Raw genomic sequence first — 24,028 nt, 5'->3', positions numbered from 1 at the left:
ATAAATCAGTTTTAAAATAATAAAATCGATGTCTTTATACACATAGACATCGTCCAAAACCGATGTCTATATAGAAAAAGACATCGCCTAAAAGTGATGTCTAAGATGCAATAACACATCGGTTTTGTTTTTTAAAAAAATGATGTCTTTAAGTCAATAGACATCGCCCAAAATAGATGTCTAATATATCTTTGGACATCAGTTTTTTTTTTAAAAAACCGATGTCTAACAGCTTAAAGACATCGTTTTTAGGCGATGTTTAAGGTATTCTTAGACATCAAAACTGATTTAAAAACTGATGTCTAAATCTTTTTTTGTTGTGTTAGCAATTGTTCAATAGCTTATACTTGATGTAATTATCACATAAAAATAATATAGTTTAACATATTTTGTAAAAAATAGGATCTCATACATCAAAAAATTGCTAAAAACTGATGTTTATGTTAGTACAGACATTGGTTTATGGTCGATGTCTAGAATAGACATCGGCGACTAAGACATCGGTCAAAAAACACAAAGACATCGGCCAAAAACCGATGTCTATTAGATTTTTTCTTGTAGTGAATCAACATAATAACACGATTTATATTTATTCCTTGAACCATCATCTTTCGATACGGTCAAAGTGCACGGGAGATGTGCACATGTATTGGTCATTGGTCTCCAAAAGCGTCTGGTTAACAATTTCTCGATGATGTTATCTCAGTTCCTATTAAACGCAGAATTACTTCCCGTTAATAACGATATTGACAAGTTGGGATGACCACGAGAAACAATTATTACATGGTGAAACAGACATTTTATAAAATTCGGGTTTGAGATTATGGATCGCCATGACTTGCACACACAACTAAATCATAAATAGCGGATAAATACTCCAGAAGAAAATATGTAGATATAAGAAAGAAAGAGATTAATCATCAAAATTCTTGCGGTTGATGAAATTTAAAACTGGACCTTTTTTTATTCTTCAAAGTTAACATTATAAATATTTAAATAGAAATATTTTGTAAACGTGTGATTCAAGTTTAATAAGAAATAATTGCTTTATATATACCTGGTGCATTTTATCTTTTAAATTTGATATCTAACAATTTTATAAATTTTTTGAAACCGACCGCCAAAATTTTAAATAAATTATTAACGGAGTAATTTGGTTAACAAAATTTGAGATATGTCACCAGAATCAAGATTTATGCTGGTGATTTTTTTACCGTAAAAGTCACCGGAGTATGGTGTTGATGATGAATTGGGGGCTGAGATTGCAAGGTTTTTGGTGGAGCGTACAACACTCTCGCTTCCAACCCCTTACAATGTGCCTACGTACATCTATTTATAGAGGATCGAACCATATATAGTTCTTAAAATAAAACTAACATGAACTTGGTTTCTCGGAGTTGTCGAACCAACTTCTTAATATAACTCAAACATCTATTCGTCGATCATAATCGCAAATCGCAGGTATATATCCATGACTTACCGCATCCCCGCCTTCAATGAGGATAACCCACCAGACTTTATGATGAGTAATCCCACACATAAGTGTCAAATGCGAGATAACCCCAAAAGTTTCCCAATGAGGACAATCAGTTGAATGCGAAAATAAGGGCTCCACAAGCACACACTAAAATTTAACGATCATTCCCCTATGAATACAACTCGCACGACTACATAATAGTGCCTCCGAATATTCTTCGGGAAAGTGGGCTCCCGGGAACCCATTCTAAACTGTCTGGGCGCACCCCATGGGGTTGAAGCCTCTTTGAGGCTTCTCTCAGTCAATTGTTTGATCAATTCTTATTTATGTGGGTTGTAAGAACAACCTTCCTCGTAATTTTGATTTTATTATTCATTTGACGGTGCAAAACAACCACCCTTTGCGGCCAAAGACCTCGGGATGCTCCCTAGGGTTCCGGAGATATGTTCTCCGGAGCCCATTCTCCGAGGCCTCGGTCGCTTATTTTTCTTCGACGGTCGCATTTATTTCCTTTGAGTTATGAAACATCTTATTCTGTGCACTTCTCGTTAATATTTATCTTTCGTCGTAAACAACGGTCGTCGTTGTAAATGGCCATTATAAAGGGTTGTCGTAGCAAACAATCATCGTGAATTCTCGTAGTAAACGGTCATCGCAAATGGTCGTCTCTCGCAGCTAGCACCTCTTAGCTTCGCATACATGCTCTTCGGAGCTCGATTTACACTTTTCTTATCGATTGTCCGACCCATTTCCTCCAAAGCCTGATAAAATATTCATATCAATTTTATACCTTAACATAAATCATTCATGAGTTATAGTACATAAGAATTACAAGGTGAATGGTCGGACAGTAGGCAGAGCATCTCTTTAAAAATGTAAAAATGTATCATATACAATAATAATTAAAAAAAAGTAAGAGAAATGCAAATGATGAATGTATTTCATGAACGTAAATAATAATAAAGTTTATTTTTCAAAGTTTAATTTTAAAGATTTATTCAAAAATTGTTCAAAAAGCCACCATCCCTTAACAAATGACAATGGAATGTCTAACCTGGAAAATAACAAGTATGAAGTATCTTGACTAAACCTAATTTGAAGAAAAAATGTTGATTGCCGTGCCTTTATGTCTTTCTCTTAGGCATCGTACAACCTAAAGTCTTGGTTCATGGAATCATGATTTACAATTATGTAAAATTGAAGAGCTTGTATTGTGCTAGTGTGCTACAATCCTCTCTGAGTTATAAGATGTGTTTGAATTCTTAAGATTAGAGGGCTAAGTTATTCTCTACGACTTTAGAGGGTTAGGTCTTGCACTGGACTTATTTGCGCAATAAAAAGGGTCCAATGTCTTCGATTCGTGTTGAAGTAGATCCTAATTTGTAAGTTTATTAATAAACTTATATATCAAGAAAAAAATTATATACGATTTCGAAAATCGGAACAAATTGTTTGAGTTACCGATTTGTGATTTATTAGACAAATTTTAAAAAAAAAATCGAATGAATTATCGGTGATTTAACCCGTCGGTAAAAAATATTTAACCGATTTATCAGCAATTTATAGGCCTATCACCGTAACAAATTATACGATAATAGCTGGCTATGTAAAAGGGTTCACTTTAATTTGAAAATACAATACAAATGTTGCAAATCTTTAATGCTCAAAATAAGCAAATTGTAACAAAAGATGAATGTATGCGACAGGTAGCATATGTTGGTGGTTGGGGACGTTTGGGAAGTGGTGGCGGTGGGTCGGGTATAGAAATCGGGCCACCACCGACCTCATTTCATCAACTTTCTAAACTTGCAAGGCAGAGTCGCATTGCAGTCTGAAGATCAGATATATTCTCTTCCAAAGGGTCTATTTTGCGGTCCTCATAATTTAAAGAACAAGACAGCACGTATGGTTCATGAAATTCTAGCCCTAGTTAAGGAAATTCAAAAATTATTCGCATGCGATACTGTTTGCCTGAAAGATTTTAATAATCGAAAATCGGAACTAATCATTCTTATTATTCGGGCATCTCATTTCTCATTTAATCCATCTTGTTGTACGGTCGATTAGTAAAAAAATTATACTTGTCTAATGAAATTTTGGACAAAGAAGCAAAATGTTTACCGAGCTCAGCTGTCACAGGTCGATTTTAACTTAAATCAACTCTGCAATTTTATTCTTTAATATTCAAAATCAGCTAGCACTTAGATTTCGTAATAAAAAACAACTAATATATAGATCTGGACCAACCAACCAAACTCAGGTTGAAGTAATCACCCGTTTGTTTATTCACATTAGAGCCAATCCCAAATGTCAACAACGCTCAAGAGGCTACATGTTTGTCCTCTGTACAATCCTACAAGCAAAGGATTTACAAAAGATAGGAAACATAATCATCTATACAAGAATATGCAGTCAATAAGATTTACATCGTAGTCATTTTACAAGAACATTTGTATAAGAAGCTCAAGTGACCATTGATTGCAACAATGATATTGCCTCCGTTTCATAACTTACCAACATTAAAATATGTAGCTCCACAAATTTGGTAACCAGATTGGTACTAGCTAGTTCTTTTCTTGCTTTGAGAAAACCGGCCTTGTAACTTCAACTCTTCAAGGACCGGAGTAAATGGGAAAGTTCTTCTTAATGACGACGCCTACCATCAGCATTAACAGAGGTATTAGACACAAGATTCAGAAAAAAAAAACAGATCAAGTAAAAAAATATGTTAGATGAAAGCCCTCCCCTAGGGCATTAGATGCACACAAAAAAAGAACCCCTGGGCAGTTATGCTAAATTATTTGTACTAGTACACGAACAGGGGAATGCTAATAATACAGTCATCCTTGTGACTCCAGAAACATCCATCTTATAACACCCCCTTTTCTCTATTGCGCAAGCAACCTTTCATGTGTAAAATTGCAGCATTCCATGCAAACTACTGAGAAAGATAAAGATGTGTAGAACCCAACTCATATTTAAAGAACTCCCAACAAACGAACCAGAAATGGCATCTAAGACTGGAATTATGACTTTACAGGCATATACGGAGATGCATAAAGGTTCAATTTAAAAAATATATAGGATCCTCTTTACTAACTAAAAATGGACAAGATAAAGATGAGATATTAACTCTAAAAGAAATAAGTGTATGCATACACCAAACAATCAACATAAGCTTCCTATTACACATGGAAAAAAGAGCATGTAAGAACAATTATTGCAAAACTAAGTTGTATGTTTTATAAAATCCCGGTTTAAATTGTACAACTACATGAGCAACACACACACAAATCGCATATCTGTAAATTTTTGCAACCCATATGAACTTGTTTTTTTCAAAAAAAAATAGTCATTAACAATTACATTTTAATCAACTGTGGCATCTGAACAGAAGGATTGTACGGAGGCAACTAGTAGTATATAATATAATGGTGATAACTTTACATACAGCAAGAGAAACATACCATTTGCAGCTTCACTGGATTATGCTTCAACATTCAAACAGCATATAACCGTATCACCTGATCAATTTTGGCGCGACAAACAGGACAACCCCATTTCTTGCCTTTGATATCATTTAGACATGACATGCATCCAGCCATGTGGCCACATGGGATACAAGCTCCCTCAACTGGAGAATCTAAACATATTACACACGATGAAGAAGCTTCGTCGTTTTGTTTTTTTCCAACTGCTGCAGTAGGTAAAGTCTCAATAGCTGGAGAGAATAAGTCAACAGGTGAGGGATCAATTGATGGATAATGAATTGGACCAGCATCAAATTCTGCATCTGCAATAGGTGGAGCTGACGGGGATGGTGTTGGATTAAGGCCCTCCAATGTTGCTGGAACAACAGAGAGGACTCCACTCTGGGTGTCAATATGGCTATCAGGATTTCCACTTGAAATAACTTCCTGTACTAATTTCCCACTGCAGGATCCTTTGTGAGATGCAGGCGCACTAAGAGCCATAGAGCTGTTAGTATCTGTAGGAGTATAACTAGTGGATGCATTTCCCCCAGAACCAAGTTGGCTACTAATAATCCGAGACTCCTGCATAGCTGACTGAAGGGAAGCATTGATCGCCATAGCTAATTCTGTATCTTCTTTTATTGGTGGAGCAGTTACCGGGACAACCGGTGCTTGTGGATGAAATGTGTGCATAACCTAAGATTTTTGAGAAGGTTTAAAACAAAAGACCTATTTTTTGAAAATAGCAATCACATAATCGATCATGTTCTGCTTGTAACTTTCGAAGTGAAGGACCAATAAACTTATCTAGTGTGAGAATAAGCTATATACCATGAGGGTACAAAAAATAATCTCATATCAAAACAATAGAATAAGGATTCTCTCTATAATTACTGGTGGGTGTAAAAAGTTTACTAGTAACATGCTATTTAAAGTAGTACCTGAGGAATTCCTTTACAAGCATTACAAAACCGCTTCAACTGTTCTTTGTCACTCTCATCAACAGGACCAAGTTTAAGTAGTGACTCTGTAATAAAAACAATCAATAAAGTTAAATATTTTGTAACAGATTAGAATAATCATATATTACTATTGAATATTTTAAGTTTTTATCTTTAAGTTTTAAACTTTAAGTTATATATTATTGAATATTTTAAGTTTTTAACTATAAATTTTGATAAGCAAATTCACCTAGGATAAACATAAGCATATACTAGAATAGAAGAGTTCATCCCCTAGCCCCAGAATATATTTGTAGTATATATATATATGAAGATTTTGCACAATTGTAAATTGTAAATAAATTCAGACTCAGCATTTCCAGTTTGGTCAGTCTATCACAGGAGTGAGGGGTATTATAAAGGAAACAGATTTAAAAAAAAACTTATATAGCTTTCTGAGCGGGAATCTTTTTTAGAGATAGTGGTGTTATTTTTTAGTAATAGCTAGTAGTGAAATGTAGCTTTTTAATCAGTTTTTTCTAAATTAAAAAACTCAATGATATTTCTGATTACTCGTCTCTTTGTTTCTCATTTTCCTCAGCATTTCCTTTGTTAGTAATCAGTAAAATCTACAGAACCAAATCAAGAATTACGAGTACAAGGTAAAACTGAAGCTCCCTAATACTGTCCAACTGTTCTAATAGGTTTATACTGGCGATGGCGGCAAAAGCCAGAAACTAAGATGATGAATGTAATAATAAGAATTTCTCCAAATTCATTTTATTTATATGACCTGCCCTCCATTCTAACCACATATCATTAGGCTCCAGTAACCAAGTAATTAAGAACATATGTGAGTGGGGTGTGTGAGAGCGGGGTATCCATATACAAAGTAAAGGAACAAATTGACAGGCTTGACTAGCATTGTTGTCACAGCGGTCAACTAGTCGACGACTAGTTGACTAGTTAGTTTGGGGAAGTCAACTAGAGAGCTCGACTTGCGAATTGTCGACTAGTCGGTCGACAAGTGCAAAATCCAATCAAAATTTAAAACGGAAAAACTAAAAAAACAAATTCTAAAAACCTACTCCACATCAGCAACAATCAACATGTTAATTTCAACTTACATAGTTTTATGTAGGAGTGTTTATGTATGTGTAAATTGATTTAAGCTGAATTTATATTTATTATAGTCTGTTTATATCTTTGTATAGTCAGCTTATCTATGTGAGTTTATAGAAGGGAAAATAGAGATGTTTGTGTTTAACATCTCTATTTTGTGACTGATATACATATGAGTATTGAGTATGAGAATGTTAGACTATAGTTGTGGAAAGTTATGTATATAAGATATATATTATTATATATATTATTCAATTAATATTATTAATTTGTCAACTAGTCCACGACTATTCAACTAGTCAACAAGCTGGACCTCCATCAACTTGACTCGACTTGTCGACGTGACAACCATGATAACTAGATAAAATATGTTTAAAAATTACTTTTGTTGGATGAATCAGAAATGACCACAGAAGAATCAGCCTGGTTATATTTTGGTTCCTCCAAATTGGCCTTCCATAATGCTACAGTAGTTCGAGGCTGTGCATCCTATTGATTCAAAAGTGCCATGTAAGTAATAATGATAAAAGATCTCAAGAAAGGATAAATTTTTAACAAATTAGAAATGATCAATCACTAAGGACATCTGTTGAAAATACAACATGAATTTAGAAACATCTTAATATAAGAATTCTGAGTACCTGTGGACTAACATAAATTGCAAGTTCCAACTTTAAAGGCCTTGTAAAGTTACGTGATCCGCATGGCAAAATCACAACCCAACTGCAAATAAGGCATTGCCTAAATATTAAGTTGTCAACTGTAATAATCTGCACCACACAGATTAATATATCCTTGTAAAATTACGTGACCCACATGGCAGTATTACTTAACTGGGAAGTCCTTTTGTTACACCCCTCTGTTTATTTTTATTTTTAAAAAAGTAAAAAAGGCGCACACAGATTAATACAGTCTTGTAAAATTACGTGAGCCGCATGGCAAAATAACTGCCCAACTGCAAATATGGCATTGCCTAAATAATAAATTATCTATTGTAACAATCAACACACAAATTTAGACAACGTAACCTTTGAAATATAGATTAAGATACCTTAACAAAAATTCAGCTGACTGTTCCCAAAATACCACCTAAAATGCAGAATGTAAAATGAACTAAGAAATATTATACGGTCCTGCGCAATCTAGGTGAAGGTCCTAAAAAATGGAAATTGGTAGCATTTTAATCAAGAAAAGTCAACATGAAAGAAGCGCATGCACTGTGAGCCTTTTACACTCTGGAGCAGATAGTTCGCATTTGCAACATGACTTACAGAAAATTTGCAACATGACATACAGAAATTAACAGCATAAATGAAGCTCAAGTTCTACAGTTTCAAAATTCTTAACTTTGAATATGATGCAAGTACTTAATTGAAGATGTCATCTAAAGCTTCCTCCTAGAATATGTCATATGAATATTTCAATGCAAAAAATAAAGAGCTATATGTATATTTATACAAAAAGGAGTAATTATACACGAAGTCAGGGTAAATTGCACTGACACTTTTCTCGAAAGCAGTTGAGGAGCAAGTAGTCCAAGAAAGCCTGGCCCATAAAATTCTCGCAACCAACCCGAGAATAAACAGATATGGCCCTGAAAGGAAGGGTTTAAAGAACAACTGAGCATACTACAGTTAATATTTATTAATAAGCAAGAAGTAAATTACTAAAATAGCAAAAAAAAAGAAGGTAAGAAAGTGGAACTTGGAGACTACCTCGATTGTGCGGACAACGTTAGCATACCCTTTTTCTCTTGCAACACCAAGTGGAGATAGGCAATCATCATTCATCATTAAAGCATTGGCTGAGATTAATTCCAATTTACATATATGAAAAACTCAGTAAGTAATAAAACTATCGCCAAAGAAGAAAACCCTCAGTCTAACACAAAATTTCCGCTAGGCACTAAACTCTAAACATCATTCCTTCACTAGAATAACTTACCTCCATGTGAAAGAAGCAGCTTAACAGTCTGTTCAAGACCTCTTTTTGCAGCATGATGCAGTGGAGTCCCAGCATGCCGACCTAAAACATTCCATCAAAAGATAATCAATTACACAAATCAGGTACTTGCGGTTGCACAACAATCACAATGTCAAAGAACGCCAACACTTAATCAACCAACTTGAACAATTTAGCAATACACATCAGTAGAGCCACATGAAGCATCATTGAGTACAAGTCACTCACCGGGACGATAAGCATTAACATTGGCACCCAATTCTATCAAAGTCTTGGCAACATTTATAAGCTCCGGGTTCATACAAGCTGAAATAAGCGGAGTCTTCCCTTCTTTATCAATCCACTGCACCAAAAAAAACCCCAAATGAATACTTAAACTATAACTAACTAAATATTCGAAACTCGAAACAAATACTCCTCGCAAAGTCACAAATAATAAAACACCCACATAAGCCACTCACAACAATAAGTCACACCAAATTAAAATATATGATATTGGATATACGGAGGCCTAAGTTATATATGTGTTGAACCTTAGTTACGTGATCGGACGCATATATGCGAGAAACTAAATGATTAAAATTAGAGAAAGAAGGGGGGATACCTCGAGGCCAGCGCCATCGTTGCGAAGAGCTATGATACCTTCAGAATTGCCGTAATTGACTTGTTGAAATACCAATTCGTCTTTAGATTGTTGCTGCCCCATTTGGATTTGATTTATTGAATTCAACTAATTACTCCTCAAGGCTCTTTTTTAAAAACCAAAATATGACGCCCACGACAAAACTGGTTAGAATTTTCCGTGGAAAGTGTTGAGAAAATGGATATTCAAGGGGAGATGAGTTGTTTGCAACTCAGCCGCTACATAAGTTCAATAAAAATCAATGTTTTTTTAACAATGAAGATCAAGTTCTTTTAGGGTGAAGGACAAATTTAGCCTATTTTTACACAAAATTAACAAAAATAACCAATTTCTGAAAAGTTGACCAACTTTAGCCGATAGGATACCCAACTGTCAGTGGAGTATCCATTTTATACAAGATACCCAACTGGCAGTGGAGTATCCCATATATGAAATACCCAACTACCAGTGGAGTATCATATACAAATTGGGATACCCAACTGACAGTGGAGTATTCAATCGGCCAAAATTGGCCACTTTTTTCAGAATGGCTATTTTTGTTAAAAAATTTCAAAAATCGGCTATTTTTGTTAAAAAATTTCAAAATCGGCTATTTTTGTCATTTTTTCTTTCTTTTATGGGGTCTACTCGTGGTACGTATATTTTAAGGGCTCGGATTTAAGGAAATTTTTTAGTAGGCATTTTTCCTTTCCGCGAATATTATTAGCGGAAAGAAGAAATACCCTTCCGTGGGGTTAAAAAAATTTCTAAAATCTAAGGGTTTTAGAACAATGTGTTAGATATGACTTATATAACACACAATTGTTAAGGATTGACACCCTTCTTTTAAACAAATAAAAAACAAGTTAATTCTCTCTTGCATAAAATCATACTCGTTAATTTGTAAGGTCGAAACTTACAAATTAAATTATTATAATTTTCACTGTTGGGAGCAAATGATGATATCAAACAAAAACTATTACAAGCATTGACGGATGATGACTACAAGCATCGACGGATGATGATAATATCGACAGATGTTGATAATCGACGGTAAATGATATCAACGGATGATGGTATCGACGTATGTTGAAATCAGTATTTTTCTCAGAAGCAATTGTATAGATTTTCTTGTTGTTAATATAATATGATTCCTTATACATTGGTAACCATGCTCTATATAAAGCACATATTAGGTTCATGCTATATGCATTGCGACATTGTTATATCTTTTGCATAACCTAGCAGCTCTCGAAAATATTTGTTCATCTTTTTAAGAGAGTACGATTGCAATAATTTTTTATCAGTTAATATAAAAATTGTTGATTATGTTGAAATTTTGTCGAATTGATTGAATTAATTGTATCCACCCCCATCTACAGTTGATTAAAAACATAACATTCACCATTTAAAATTATGTTTTCAGAATTTTATAACCAAAATTTGATATTAAATATTTTCAAGTCGATTAAAGTCAATTTGGGTGGACGCGAGAAACTAGGTCAAAGACGGACGATAAATTAAGTTTTTGTGGATAAAATAAGTGCGAGACGTCGTTCCCGAATAACTTAGGGCGCGTCATAAGGGCTTGATGACAAGAATAGGCTTTTGATTGATAGTTTACTTGGAAGCCCCATGATTTCAGGGATAAAATGGATATTACTAATGTATTTTTTTGCAGATTTCTATTGAAGAATTATTTTCTTTAATGCAATTTTAGGAAGTTGGTGTTTGTAGTCAGAGATCTCCAAGGATATGCCTAAACGAAATTTCTCATGTAATTAATGAATGTCCTTATTCGATATGTGGGGGTAAACTATAATGCGTGATTTGGGAACTATATATCTGTATAATCAACGATGTTCTTGTTAAGAGATTTCGGAATATACAACAGTTTGTACCTAAAAATTTGGGATCACTTATCCTGCAATATGGGGGCCTCCTCATTAAGGTGACAAAAATGCGTCCTACATTTTGGGTTAATTATGGCTATACCAGTTTACACAAACTAGAGAAACAGCTGGTAGAAGAGAGTTATCATCGGTCGAGGATATAGCTTATTCTCGAAGTCTCGACGCCGTGAACGAGTCTTGGGCCTTTGCTGTTAGGCTTTATCGATGAACATTCGTAAAATTAGTATAAAACGGTTTTCAGTAGGAAACCTCCTTGAAGTCGGGATGAGAAATCTAAACTTATTAAATTTCTTATTCCCCAAAAATTATGTTGACTTGATTTTTTATTTTTTTATAAATAAGAATACGTATGCAATTTGCACCGAGTTGAAAGACCCAATTCAACAACCACCATAATTGGAGGGCGGTTTTTCAATTAAAAATCGTTATCATAAATCTTGATTCTGGTGACGAATTTACTGTTATCAAATTAATCCATCAACGCCAGATAAATATAAATATGTTTTTGCTGAATTCTTCACACATCAACCCGGGACTAAATTTATATAACAATCATTATGGCTATATTTATATTAAAAAAATGTGATTATTAAAACTTTATCTCATATTTAATCAATTATTTCAATTTATTTTCAATTGTGGTTAGGTTCTTTACTCGGACCTTGAGGGGACTAGGGTAGCAGCTAATATACGAAGCTTCGCCTTTCCTTTTTTTTTTCAAGTGAAGCTTCCCCTTTTCTTAACGATGAAGATACAGAGGAACAATAATATACATGACAGAAAATTGTCATTTTCGTACATCATCAACACCCCACTAGAAAGCGTAGAATCGTTACTCCCTGTGTCCATAAAAAAAATGTATGTTTGTGTTTAACACGTTTGTCAATATATACTTTTAATTGTTAATATTTTTAGTTTCATATTAATATTAAATATAAAAATTTCATTTTATTAAAGTACTCATCAAATATGAATTTAACAAAATTACTCATAATTATGTTTAATCTTATAAATTATGCGTAAATTAGTAGTCAATCGTTTATCATAAACGGTACAAAAAGTCAAAATAGGAAAAATATATTGGGACGGAGGGAGCATTACTCACGGACAATGATGACTTTTTGTACTAGGTTTAACCCCAGGTCCATCTCCGTAGTGATTGGACTAAATTATTTTTAATAATATGACCGATAATTAAGCAAAAAATATTTAGGAACAGTGTTGTAAAAATTGGGAATCGGGGAAGATCGGTCGAGTAACCGATTTAAGATTAATTGAAAATCGAGAATTAATCGAAGTAAAAATCGGATGTATTATAATATTAAATTATATTTAATATATTATTATCATTATATTAGTTATTTATTAACAAATATATATTTATTATATCATAATTTCTATATTTATTCATATTTAAATTAATATAGTATTTTATTTCTAATAAATAATTATATATATTTCAATAAAGAAAAAATTCTTAAGAATTAATCGGATTTTAAAGATCGAATCGGTCGAATACTTTGTAGTGAATTAATTGGGGATTAATCGGTTAAATCTGGGATTTATCGAGAATTTTTAGAAAATTGTTTAGGATAGGGAATTTAACTTGTGATGTTGTGATCCGTTTTCTTTTTTGAAACCAAATTGGTGGATTTAAATGGCTTGTAGTTACGGGTATATGCGGTTCGGATCGGATCGGTTTTGGGTAAAAGTCGAACCAAATCGCGAAGTTAACCGCGTCAATTGCGGTTGCGAATTTGCGATTATTACGGATCGGTTTGCGGTTCAACCACTTATTTTTTAATAATTAATAATTTGCAAAAATTATAAATTCAGAATATTAATAAATTCAAGTTTAACTTACATGATAAATTTACATTCAAAAATAAAATATAAACTAATGCTCCGTGTGGAGTAAAGGTATTAAAAACATGCAAAAATATGGACGTGAAAGAAAAGAAAAAAGAAAAGGATAAAAAAATACATGTTGACTACATTTTCCATTTGTCTCTAAATATATACTCCCTCTGTCCCATTGATATCTATACGTTACTTTTCAGCACGCTTTTCAGTGCTCGTTTAAAACATAATTCCACAATATTTTATAATTTTTTTTTTCTGAATAAAAGTTTTATGTTTAAACTTTTATTCAAAAAATTTTTTTGAAAAAAACATTACGAAACTATATTTTATAGAGGTCTCGAAATGCGTGCAAATAGTAAACGTATAGAAATCAACGGGACGGATGGAGTATCTTATAATGATTGTGAATCTTATGAACGAAATCTTAACATTAACCTAAGATTAGTTAATATAAGTGTATACTTATTAATTTATATGATATTAATTATATTTTTGGAAATATATTTTATTATTAATATATATTGCGAGTTGCGGTTGTGATTTTGTGATTTTAAAAAATTTAAAACCGCATCCAAATTGCGAATTAGCGGTTTTAAAATTTAGATCTACAACTAACCTGTATTTCACGATTATATATAAAATACGGTTCGGTTGCGAGCGGTTGAGGGGTACACCCCTACTTGTAGTTGGAGTCGAATGAAATCTTACTAACCTTCAGTTAAATAATAATTATTTAAGTAATTAACTATTCTAATCGAGAGTGGTTCTCAGAAAAATAGAATGTCCAGTAATCAAGCTTAGATATAGGCTTACAGCTAACAAACACCTTGACCATGATATAAGAAGGATGAGCATGCCTCCAAAGCTGTTAGTAATGAAATTAGATCGAATTCTTGATTTTTTAAAGAGAGGTCATTAAGTAAGTGTGTACAAGTTTATCAGGGCCGGCCCAGAAGGAGGGCCAGGAGGACATCCTCCTAGGATCCATATTTTTAAAAGGAAAACCGTAAAAGTACATATACGCATTATAAATATGTGTCCTTTTACTTGTTTATTCGTGAATTCTAGTAAGTATTATTTTAAAATTTTATAAAGTTGGGTCATTTTTTTATTTTTAAGTGATACATTTATCTAATTTTATAGGTTAGATTTAATATTTAATAGTATTGTTTTATTTGCATTATTAATATATTATTTGATTTAGAGTTATTTAATTTATGAATGATATTTTTCTTCTCGAACCGTTTCAGTGTTTTTGTATTGTGATTTTGTTAATATATATCCAATTATCATATAGAATGGTATCATAATACAAGGAATGACCTAATTTTTGCTTTTTTATTTTATCAGATGTTAATTACATAATATTAATATAATATAATATTTACAAGCAATCTTCAGTGACATTATCGTACTATATTATTATTAAGAAAGAAAAAGTTGAGAGTACATTTTTTCTACTTTACCCGGGCCCACATATGTTCGGGAACGGCCCATCTAAGTTTCAATGTTTAACCTATTTCTACATATTTTTTTAATTGGGGGGTCGTTTTCTTTTTCCATTGTTTAAGGTGGCATTCCCCTTTCCACCCAAGGCATCATGATTTTAATATTAAAACTCTAAAATTATACTATCTTCATATCATAATACGTTTCTCATTTTAAATTTGGTTACTGTTCATATTAAGCGATTGACTATTAATTTACGGTTAATTTATAAGATCAAATATAGTTATGAGTGATATTGTTGTATTCGTGTTTACAAGTATTTTAATACAGTGAAATTTTTATATTTAATACTAATACGAAATTAAAAATATTAACAATAAAAAACGTGTATATTGACAAACATGTCTGACACAAAGGGGAAAAATATTTAGGGATACAGGAAGGAATAATTATTATATATTACATAATTTTAATGTTGACTACACATGCAGCTAGGTTTAGTCTGATCTGTCTGGCCTCCAAAATATTAGCCGAAAGTGTGCTCCTCCGCTTCTTTCCTTTCCCCTCTTTTGGTAGTTACACTATATACTTCCTTTGCTTTTTATACGCATTTTTTCTTCGAGGGTGCATAGCTAATATGCATATAGCTACAGCCTACACTATATGCATGTTTCAGTTTCCTGTTTTTGCTCGTAAAACTTATTTTGTCATTAATAATAAACAAAATCACCCCTAGCTAAGTGCTAACTATCATTAAAGGCAATGAGTGACCTAAGAAAGGCATCTACTAACTAGCTAGCCGGCTCTCTAAGTTATCCCTTGTGTGTTATTCTCTTAACAATGCTAAAGACACAATAAATGGTATAAAAAATTATTATAAAATGATCTATCATTGTTGATGTAACACTTTGGAAATATTTAATTAATACTTTTTGATATAAATATAAGGAATTCATTTTCATTAAACCAATAAAAATTTGACACTTACATTTCATAAGTGATTTTGGAATCAATTTGATATCTCTAGCATTTCCCTTCATTATATCCTTCTATTCTAGCAACTGCCATGTATGATCATCGACCAACGTCTACATACATTAATATTGATCTAATGCATTAAATTACGAGACCAAATATAAAATTTTCATACTAAAATGTTTTAAGAATTTTTTTTTTGTAACAATGTGAATCTAGTTTTAAAAAAAACAATTATATATGCTGTCACCACTCACCATGCACAGTATACATATATGAGTATTTCATACACACGTATCTTTAGAGCAATTTCAATAGTAATGTTAAAATAGATTATAGATGTAGCTATTTTTATAATTTGAAACCAAAAAGTGATTTTTGATGCTAAAATAGAACTTATAGTCCAATGGTAGATACAAAATAGCACCAAATATATCCAAATAAAGCTCTATTTCAAATTATATTATCATAAAATACACAATTATACTTGTCACAATTATTTTATTAATGCACTGTGACAATTATAGCATCATCTATACTTGACTCTATATTTAGAACCAAATATAAGATATTGCTATTAAAGACCAAGTATAACATCTCATTGGAGTTAGGTTTTTTTGTGTTGGTGCTATATTATAGCAATAGCACCCACTTTAACACCATCATTGGACTTACTCTTAGGTCGTAAAAGCTATCTAAGCTGATAAATAAACCAATGAAATTAGTGTATAATTAAGTAGTATAAAATCCCATATACTCCAAGTATCCATATGCAAAAGAAACAAACAACTCAAGTAGTAAACCATAAACCTCCTTTCGATCTGCCTCTAATTTCAGGCCATCTCAATCCTCATTCCTCACCTGCACAAATAAAACATAGCAGTTGATGTCCCGTTTCAATTTACTACAAAAGAAGCTTTTCTCCGCTACTAAGGCGTGGAATAGCTTCACCAGAAAATTCCAAGCCAATAACAACAACCTCAACATCTCCAAATCAATCAAACGAACCACCTCTCATCTCCTGTCTTTGTACCACAAGACTACTCTCAAATTCTTAAACCGCCAACGTCGCCGCAATCCTTACGTTAGAAACAGCCCCTCTGCGGCCATTTATGTTGACAGACTTTTCTCCAAGCCGACATCGAAATCGTTACACAAGGAAAGAGAAATTTCAGGCAGTTCAACAGCTCCTCCTACTGCTGGTGGCGCAAAAATGAAAATTAGTAAGTTTGAAAAACAAAGTGTGCGGGAGTTTAATGTTGATGAGGCCTGGAAAAAGGTTGTGTCGTCTAATGCATCGCCGTTGAGAGTTGATGAGAGGGCCGAGGAGTTTATATCAAAGTTTCGTCAAGATATGGAGATTCAAAGGGAGCAGTCTATGCTTGACTATCAAGAAATGCTAGCTCGAGGTTTGTAGATTATGAAATATACACATATTTTTATATATTTAATGGGGAGTAAATTGCAAAATGATGGCTCAACTTTACCCGCTCTTGCATTTTGGTGTCTGAAATTTCAAATTTACAAAATAGTGTCCAAATATATTTAAAGAATTTTTTTCTTAAAAAAGTGACTCTTAACCATCTTTTTAAAATATAAAACTAATATTTAACACTATATAACAAAATTAAAATTTCGGTCATCAAAATACAAAATCAGGTAAAGTTCAGCCACATCTATGACTTTACTTTATTTATAGTTGAGTGTAATATGTATTCTTTTTTGAAGCCATTTGTAAGCCGTTTGATTATCTATATATATTTACATATGTATAACTTGAGAGGTCGTGTTAATTTGATGTATGTCATTGTCAGGCTAGAAAGAGGTTGGCGTGTGATTCTTTTGTTGGTCGTTTATTTAATTGTGTACTTGTTCATTATATTTATCGTGGTCATTTATTTGATTGTGTACTTGTCATTATATTTATCGCTAATCTTATATTTGTAACTTGAAAATGTTTGATGAATAAATTGCGGTATTGTGAAGCAATTTGGTATATACTCCTGCATTATTTATCTATATTTATCGTCTTGACTTTTAATCGACAGTTAAAATTAATATATTATTTTTTCTGAATAAAAAATATTATATCTTACAAGCCATAAATATACATTTAGTCGATAAAAATAATTTTTATTATATATACAAATTAAATACTTGAATATATGTGTTACCAAATCAAACATAGCTAGTTCATAGTTAAAATAGTAGAATATATGTGTTATCAAATCAAATATACCTAATATATATTCTAACATATATGGTGATGGTAAAATATATGCAGAGTATGTCACTATTTCATAGAGAGGGAGATGGTTTTCGTGAATATCTCTGATTTTGTACACGATAACATGTTATATTATCAATGTGCAAAGTAGCGGAAATGATAAATATTAATATAATAATAAAAATAATTAAATTTGAAAAGACAAACTTTAGCTTGTATTCATATTTTAGACAAACAGTATTAAACTGAAGATGTTTTTAAATTATTTTTTTAATCTTCATTTTAAATCTTGCATATGATAGCTCATCTTAAATAATTACTCATGAGAAGTGGTCAAGACCACCATGAGTTGGATACTTAATTTTTTAAAAGTTAATATATATATATATATATATTATTGGTGTATTAGTTTTAAAGATAATTCTCACATATATAAATCATATTGATGTGATAAATACATATGCATTCATTAAATATCTTTTTTCTTGACCTGTAGTATATTAACACATATTTATATTTGAGTTCATAGTTTTGAGTTATAATTTTTCATTATACTTGTATTGTTCAAGGTGTAATTGTTATCGTTAATTGTTATCGTTGAGTAGCAACCTTAGATAACAAGAGTTCATAGATTTAGTTTGCTACGTGAGAGTGAACTTAGGCTATCCTGGGTCTTAGAGAGCATTTAAATCAAGGAATGCGATTATCAACGGGTCGCTATCAGATTGTACAAGGGTCTGCGGGAGAAATATCTAATCTTGTCATAGTATCATTTTATTAAGTAATAATATATTCTCTTATCAAGTTTTTAAGAGATCAGGACATTGAATATTTGGCATATGGGTTGAACCTGGCAAAATTGATTTTTAGATATTTATCTTTCACATTGCATATCGATTGTTAGCTCGCTAATGACATATAAACGAACTTAACAGTAAGTTGTTTGACAATCTGATAATTATTCAGTAACATTTAAGAATCGAATATAGTTAGTCATAACACATATTCACCCCCTTTAGGTGTAAAATTTGAATCGTACTCAGAATTTGGTATACTAACATTTTTGTAACAGGAAAAATATTGATATAATAGTTGACTTATTTCGTGAAAAAATTAATTTGAGAACTTCTATTCTCACCAGAGTTGATAATTATAACTAAACACTGGTATACGGATCAGATTTTTGTAAATATTTTAAAAAAAATTAGTAAACAAACTTAAAAAATAGCATTTTTGATAGTTTCTCTTAATTAAACTAGGGACCTTTACCCGCACGCTACACGTGCTAGCAAAAAAATATTAATTTTATTATTTTTACGGTTATCACCAAATAAATTCTTTTACCATTTCTTTTTATAATTTGAATATTTTATTTTTCATTGAAAATCATGGTGTTGAGTTTTGATAAAGGTATCTCAAATAATATTGACACGAATAGTTACGATATGATATTAGTTTTATTTTTTTGTTGCTAATATATACGAGAAAAAAGAAAGTTTCAAATTAGACAATAGCATAAATTACTTAATGTGGTTTAATTTTATGAAAAAAAGGTATGGATACCAAATTTTGGCAAAATTAAAATACAATTGACACATCTCCTATTCTTTTATCATGCAACAAAAAGTTTCAGTTATTATTTTTACTACAACTACTATCACTTGAATAAAAAACGGAGGTATTATTGTTATTCACCGGGTCCATTTTGTTACTTTCTCCACTATATGCACCTTTACATCATTGATTTTTTTTTCACATATGGTATTGCATATGATACTTTTGTGTATATATTTAGAGTGTTGAACATTAGTGATGAGTGATTAATTAATTGTTCGAATCTGATTTTATTCATCCATGCATGTTCTTCATATCATAAAATCAAATAGTTATCAAGTAAACATATAATGATTTAACATTTATAGATGAAATGAAGTATATTTAAAACTTGGGGATTGAATTTGAGTTGATAGAATATTTTGTACCAAATGTTACAATCATGCATTTGAGCCATCCATAGAATAGTTAAACACAGAACAAACATGTTGCAATCCAACTTGTACTTAAAATACGCATATAATGTCTGTATTGTGATATAGGTATTTGATAAATACAGTTTGGAAGAAAAAATTTAAGTGATGCATCTCATGGAGGTACATATTTGTTGTTTTGTTAATTTACATGCAAAGTGTTTACCAATTAAACTGCAACAACAGAGTACGATCTGACAACATTTTACGATCTTGTAACGGAGGATTTGGAGAAGAACAAAATAGAAAATGGGTGATGTAGCACCTTCATTTGTCCCAAACATCCTTAGAGTACTAAAACCTTCTTTTTTGTTGTTGTGTGTAGATGGAAATTGAATGCTTAGATGTTACACGATTCATCACTATTCTCGATCCTTATTAAGATGATAATAATATTATGGTACGCCTATATGTACATCTAAGAAATTCCTATATGTTAAACAAATGTGTAAGAAATCCCATAATTTAATGCTTGAGAAATATGATCTCGTACTATGTCAAATAAACTTTTTTAAGTATTCTTGAAATAAAATAATTAAGTTATGTATAAACAAAAGAAGCTATTTTTTATTTTCCTTATGTATATATATATAGGAAAGTTCTATGAAGACAACTATTTAATCGGAGACCACTTATGTTCTACAATCAAAACACTATAAAATATATTATTTTGTGAAGTATGTTATATGAATATCCACAATTCATTAAATATATATATATATATATATTAATATGTATTTTTGAAGTACTAAAATATGTATATTTAACAAAAAATGTGAATTAAAAAATAATGCAAAATTTTATAGTTCACAATTTCGGTCATTACATTTTATAAAAACCAAATCATGTCAATTTTTTGCTTAAATTTTTTCTCAATAATTTTGAAATTTGACTAAAATCAAAATCAGATATTTATTGATAATTACTCGTCGTCGTCTTCGACGATACCTCGTATTTTGTCACTAAAAAGATATAATAGAGGATACACAATAATTTTTAAATTGGAATAAAATCAATATAAGATATTTATTAACAGTTTCTCCGCGTCGTCGGTCGACGACTTGTATTTTGTAACTAAAATAGAATAAAAGAGGAATTACATAATTTAGAAATTGGAATAAAATCAAATATTTTATTAGTTGAGTGTTTCTCGGCTTCGTTTTCAAGGACGCATCGTATTTTACAACTAAAAATTATAGTAGAGAATATACAATAATTTTAAAATTAGAATAACATCAAAATAAGAAATTTATAGATAGTTTCTCGGCATCGTCGAATACGACGCCTTGTATTCATCAACTAAAAAGGTATAAAATAAGACATACAACAATTTTGAAATTGAAATAAAATCAAAATAATATATTAATTGACTGTTAGTCGACTTCCTTTTCGATGATACTTGATATTCTATCACTAAAAAGTATAACAGAGGATATATAATAATTTGGAAATTATAATAAAATCAAGATAATATATCTAATGATAGTTTCTCAAACGAAGACAATGCCTCTTGTTCAACAACTAAAAAAGTATAAAAGAGGATTTACAATAATTTTAAATTGGAATAAAATCAAAATAAGATATTAATTAATTATTTCTCATTCTCGTATTCAACGATGCTTCGTAATCAATAACTTAAAAGTATAATAGAGAATATATAATAATTTTAAAATTAGAATAATATTAAGATAAGATATTTATTGATAGTTTCTCGGCATCATCGAAAATGATGACTCATATTTTACAATTGAAAAGATATAAAGAGGATATACAATAAATATGATATTGGAATAAAATCAAAATAAAATATTCATTGAATGTTTCTCGATTTTGTTTTCGACGATGGCCTCGTATTCTATTACTAAAAAGTATAATCTAGTATATACGATAATTTTGAAATTGGAATAAAATCAAAATAAAATATTTATTGACAGTTTCTCGGCGCCGTCTTCGGCGACGCCTCGTATTCTGCAACTAAAGAGATATAAAAAAAGATAAAAAATATTTTTTAAATTGGAGTAAGGCTAAAATAAAATATTAATTTACAGTTTCTCAACTTTCTTTTCAACGCCACCTCATTTTCTATCACTAAAAATTTTAAGTGTAGTGCTAGGTACCCAAAATTGGTTTCAAAAATGGGTTCCAAAATGACGTGTCATTGGTGATGTGGCAATTTAGGCTATTTTATTTAGATCACATTAATTTGTTGCTTATTTATTTCTGAATAATTTAGAAATTTAAATCAAATTAAAATAACAATTTTAGTGACGGTTTCTATTTTGTAATTTAAAATGTATATTAAAGACGTGTCAATTTAAGTTTCTCTCTGCATCCCCTTCTCTTTCTCAAATATAGTCGCCGCCTGGTTTTCGCCGATTTTCTCCGGTGAAAAGCCCCAATCTCTTTATTTTCTTTCAGTTTTCTTAGTCTTGTTATTAATCATGAGAGTATCCAGATTTTCTAAAATCTCCAATCAAGCATGTGCTTCTTCATTTTCAAGGGGTCCGTGTTTTCTTGTTTTTGTGATTTTATTTTGTAGATCTAAGCATTGTTTTTATTTTGTAATTTCAGTTTGGTTGTAGTCTCACCTTACCGACAGTTTATGAATATTAATTTAATGATAAAAGTTTTGACCCTTTACCAAACCAAATAAGACAGGTCCTACCTAAAAGGCAAGTTCCTAACTAAGAAACCTAAGCTAAAAGCGAGGGTATTACAATTATGGTCCATAACTCAAACAGTTTCAACGGAAAGGGACAAGGAGTTTACTTATGAGAAAATTTGGAAAAAATTTCTTTTACTGAACTCGAGATAGAGGCTATAGTCAAATTGATCAAAGGCCATGATTAAGAAATCTATTATCATCAAGGAAAGGCCAATATGGTGGCCGACACTTTAAGTAGGAAAAGATATATTGAGGATGACAAATCTCAAAATAACTGATGAGAAGGATTGCATGAAAAGAACCCTTTATTACTTAACATGAAGATTTAAAGATGCCTAAAAATGTAAACAGATATTAGTCATGACAGAATATGAAAAAGGATGTCATTGAGTAGGTAAGTAAGTATTCGACATGGTTGAAAATAAAAACGGAAAGGCGAGGATTAAAATTTTGGCGATTACGACTTGTAGATGACCCAAATAGGAGTAAGAGTTAATTATAATAAATTTTGAAGGAGGATTATCAAGAACTAAGTTAGCCGTCGTGCTATTTGAGGATTTTGAGTGATAGATTAAATAAAACCGCTTATTTTATTATGCAAACGATAGATGTCCACTCTACAATATTGTTATGAACGCAAAAGAGATAATGGGGACAGAGAGACCCTGTGACGACTGCACCGCGCAAGGACCCAAGATTTAATTAACGGGACTATTTTCCAAGATATTTTGCGAAAAAGGACGGACAAAGGAATGACTCAGAGTTCTCAAATCGACAAGTAGAATGAGAGGACTATCCTGACCACTGAAGATACATCTAGCGGCTTACCTTTTATTTGGAACGGTTTGGGGAATCGCCTATTGTTGACAGATAATTCGTGTAGATGTACTTACCACGCTAGCATATGAAAAATAATCTCTGATATCCCTTACGAAGGATAGCGTGAAAGAATGAAGGATGTCATTGTCAGAGCTGATAGAAGGCAAAGAAGATCGTACACGCCCTATAAAGGCCACTAGTAGCAGGTACCAATAAACGTGAATACGTCTAAGGCGCTAGCGAAAATAACAAGTACGACCCAAAATATATCGTAGTACTATAGATATTATACGAGGAATGATTAAAAAAGTCCGACCGATGACGGAAGCTGAACGTTCCACGATCATAAAACGTGTCAATTAATTGCATATGAAATGATGCTTCCTTCGAGATGGCAATAAGACGATGATGTGCCTTACATTACTACAACAAGAAATGTTAAATCTGACACTAAGCATATAACAGGAGACGAGCATGTTGAAATGTGACGAGA

General features: G+C 31.6%; 1 protein-coding gene across 1 annotated transcript; it reads right to left on the bottom strand.

Annotated features, from left to right (window-relative positions):
* Nucleotides 1–3,733: 3,733 nt before the first annotated feature.
* LOC141677495 (putative E3 ubiquitin-protein ligase XBAT35) lies at nucleotides 3,734–9,851 on the bottom strand. The gene is made up of 10 exons (XM_074483462.1): nucleotides 9,580–9,851; nucleotides 9,204–9,318; nucleotides 8,958–9,038; nucleotides 8,729–8,817; nucleotides 8,516–8,607; nucleotides 7,655–7,736; nucleotides 7,397–7,502; nucleotides 5,892–5,977; nucleotides 4,945–5,646; nucleotides 3,734–4,133 (listed from the first exon to the last, which is right to left on the bottom strand). The coding sequence occupies exons 1-9, from the start codon at nucleotides 9,679–9,681 to the stop codon at nucleotides 4,978–4,980; spliced, it is 1,422 nt and encodes a 473-aa protein (XP_074339563.1). The 5' UTR covers nucleotides 9,682–9,851; the 3' UTR covers nucleotides 3,734–4,133; nucleotides 4,945–4,977.
* Nucleotides 9,852–24,028: the final 14,177 nt, after the last annotated feature.

The sequence above is a fragment of the Apium graveolens genome, chromosome 8 (assembly GCF_009905375.1).
Source record: "Apium graveolens cultivar Ventura chromosome 8, ASM990537v1, whole genome shotgun sequence".
In the NCBI taxonomy this organism is placed as follows: domain Eukaryota; kingdom Viridiplantae; phylum Streptophyta; class Magnoliopsida; order Apiales; family Apiaceae; genus Apium; species Apium graveolens.
The sequence above is the reverse complement of the archived record's forward strand: the minus strand, read 5'-3'. Positions and strand labels throughout refer to the sequence as shown.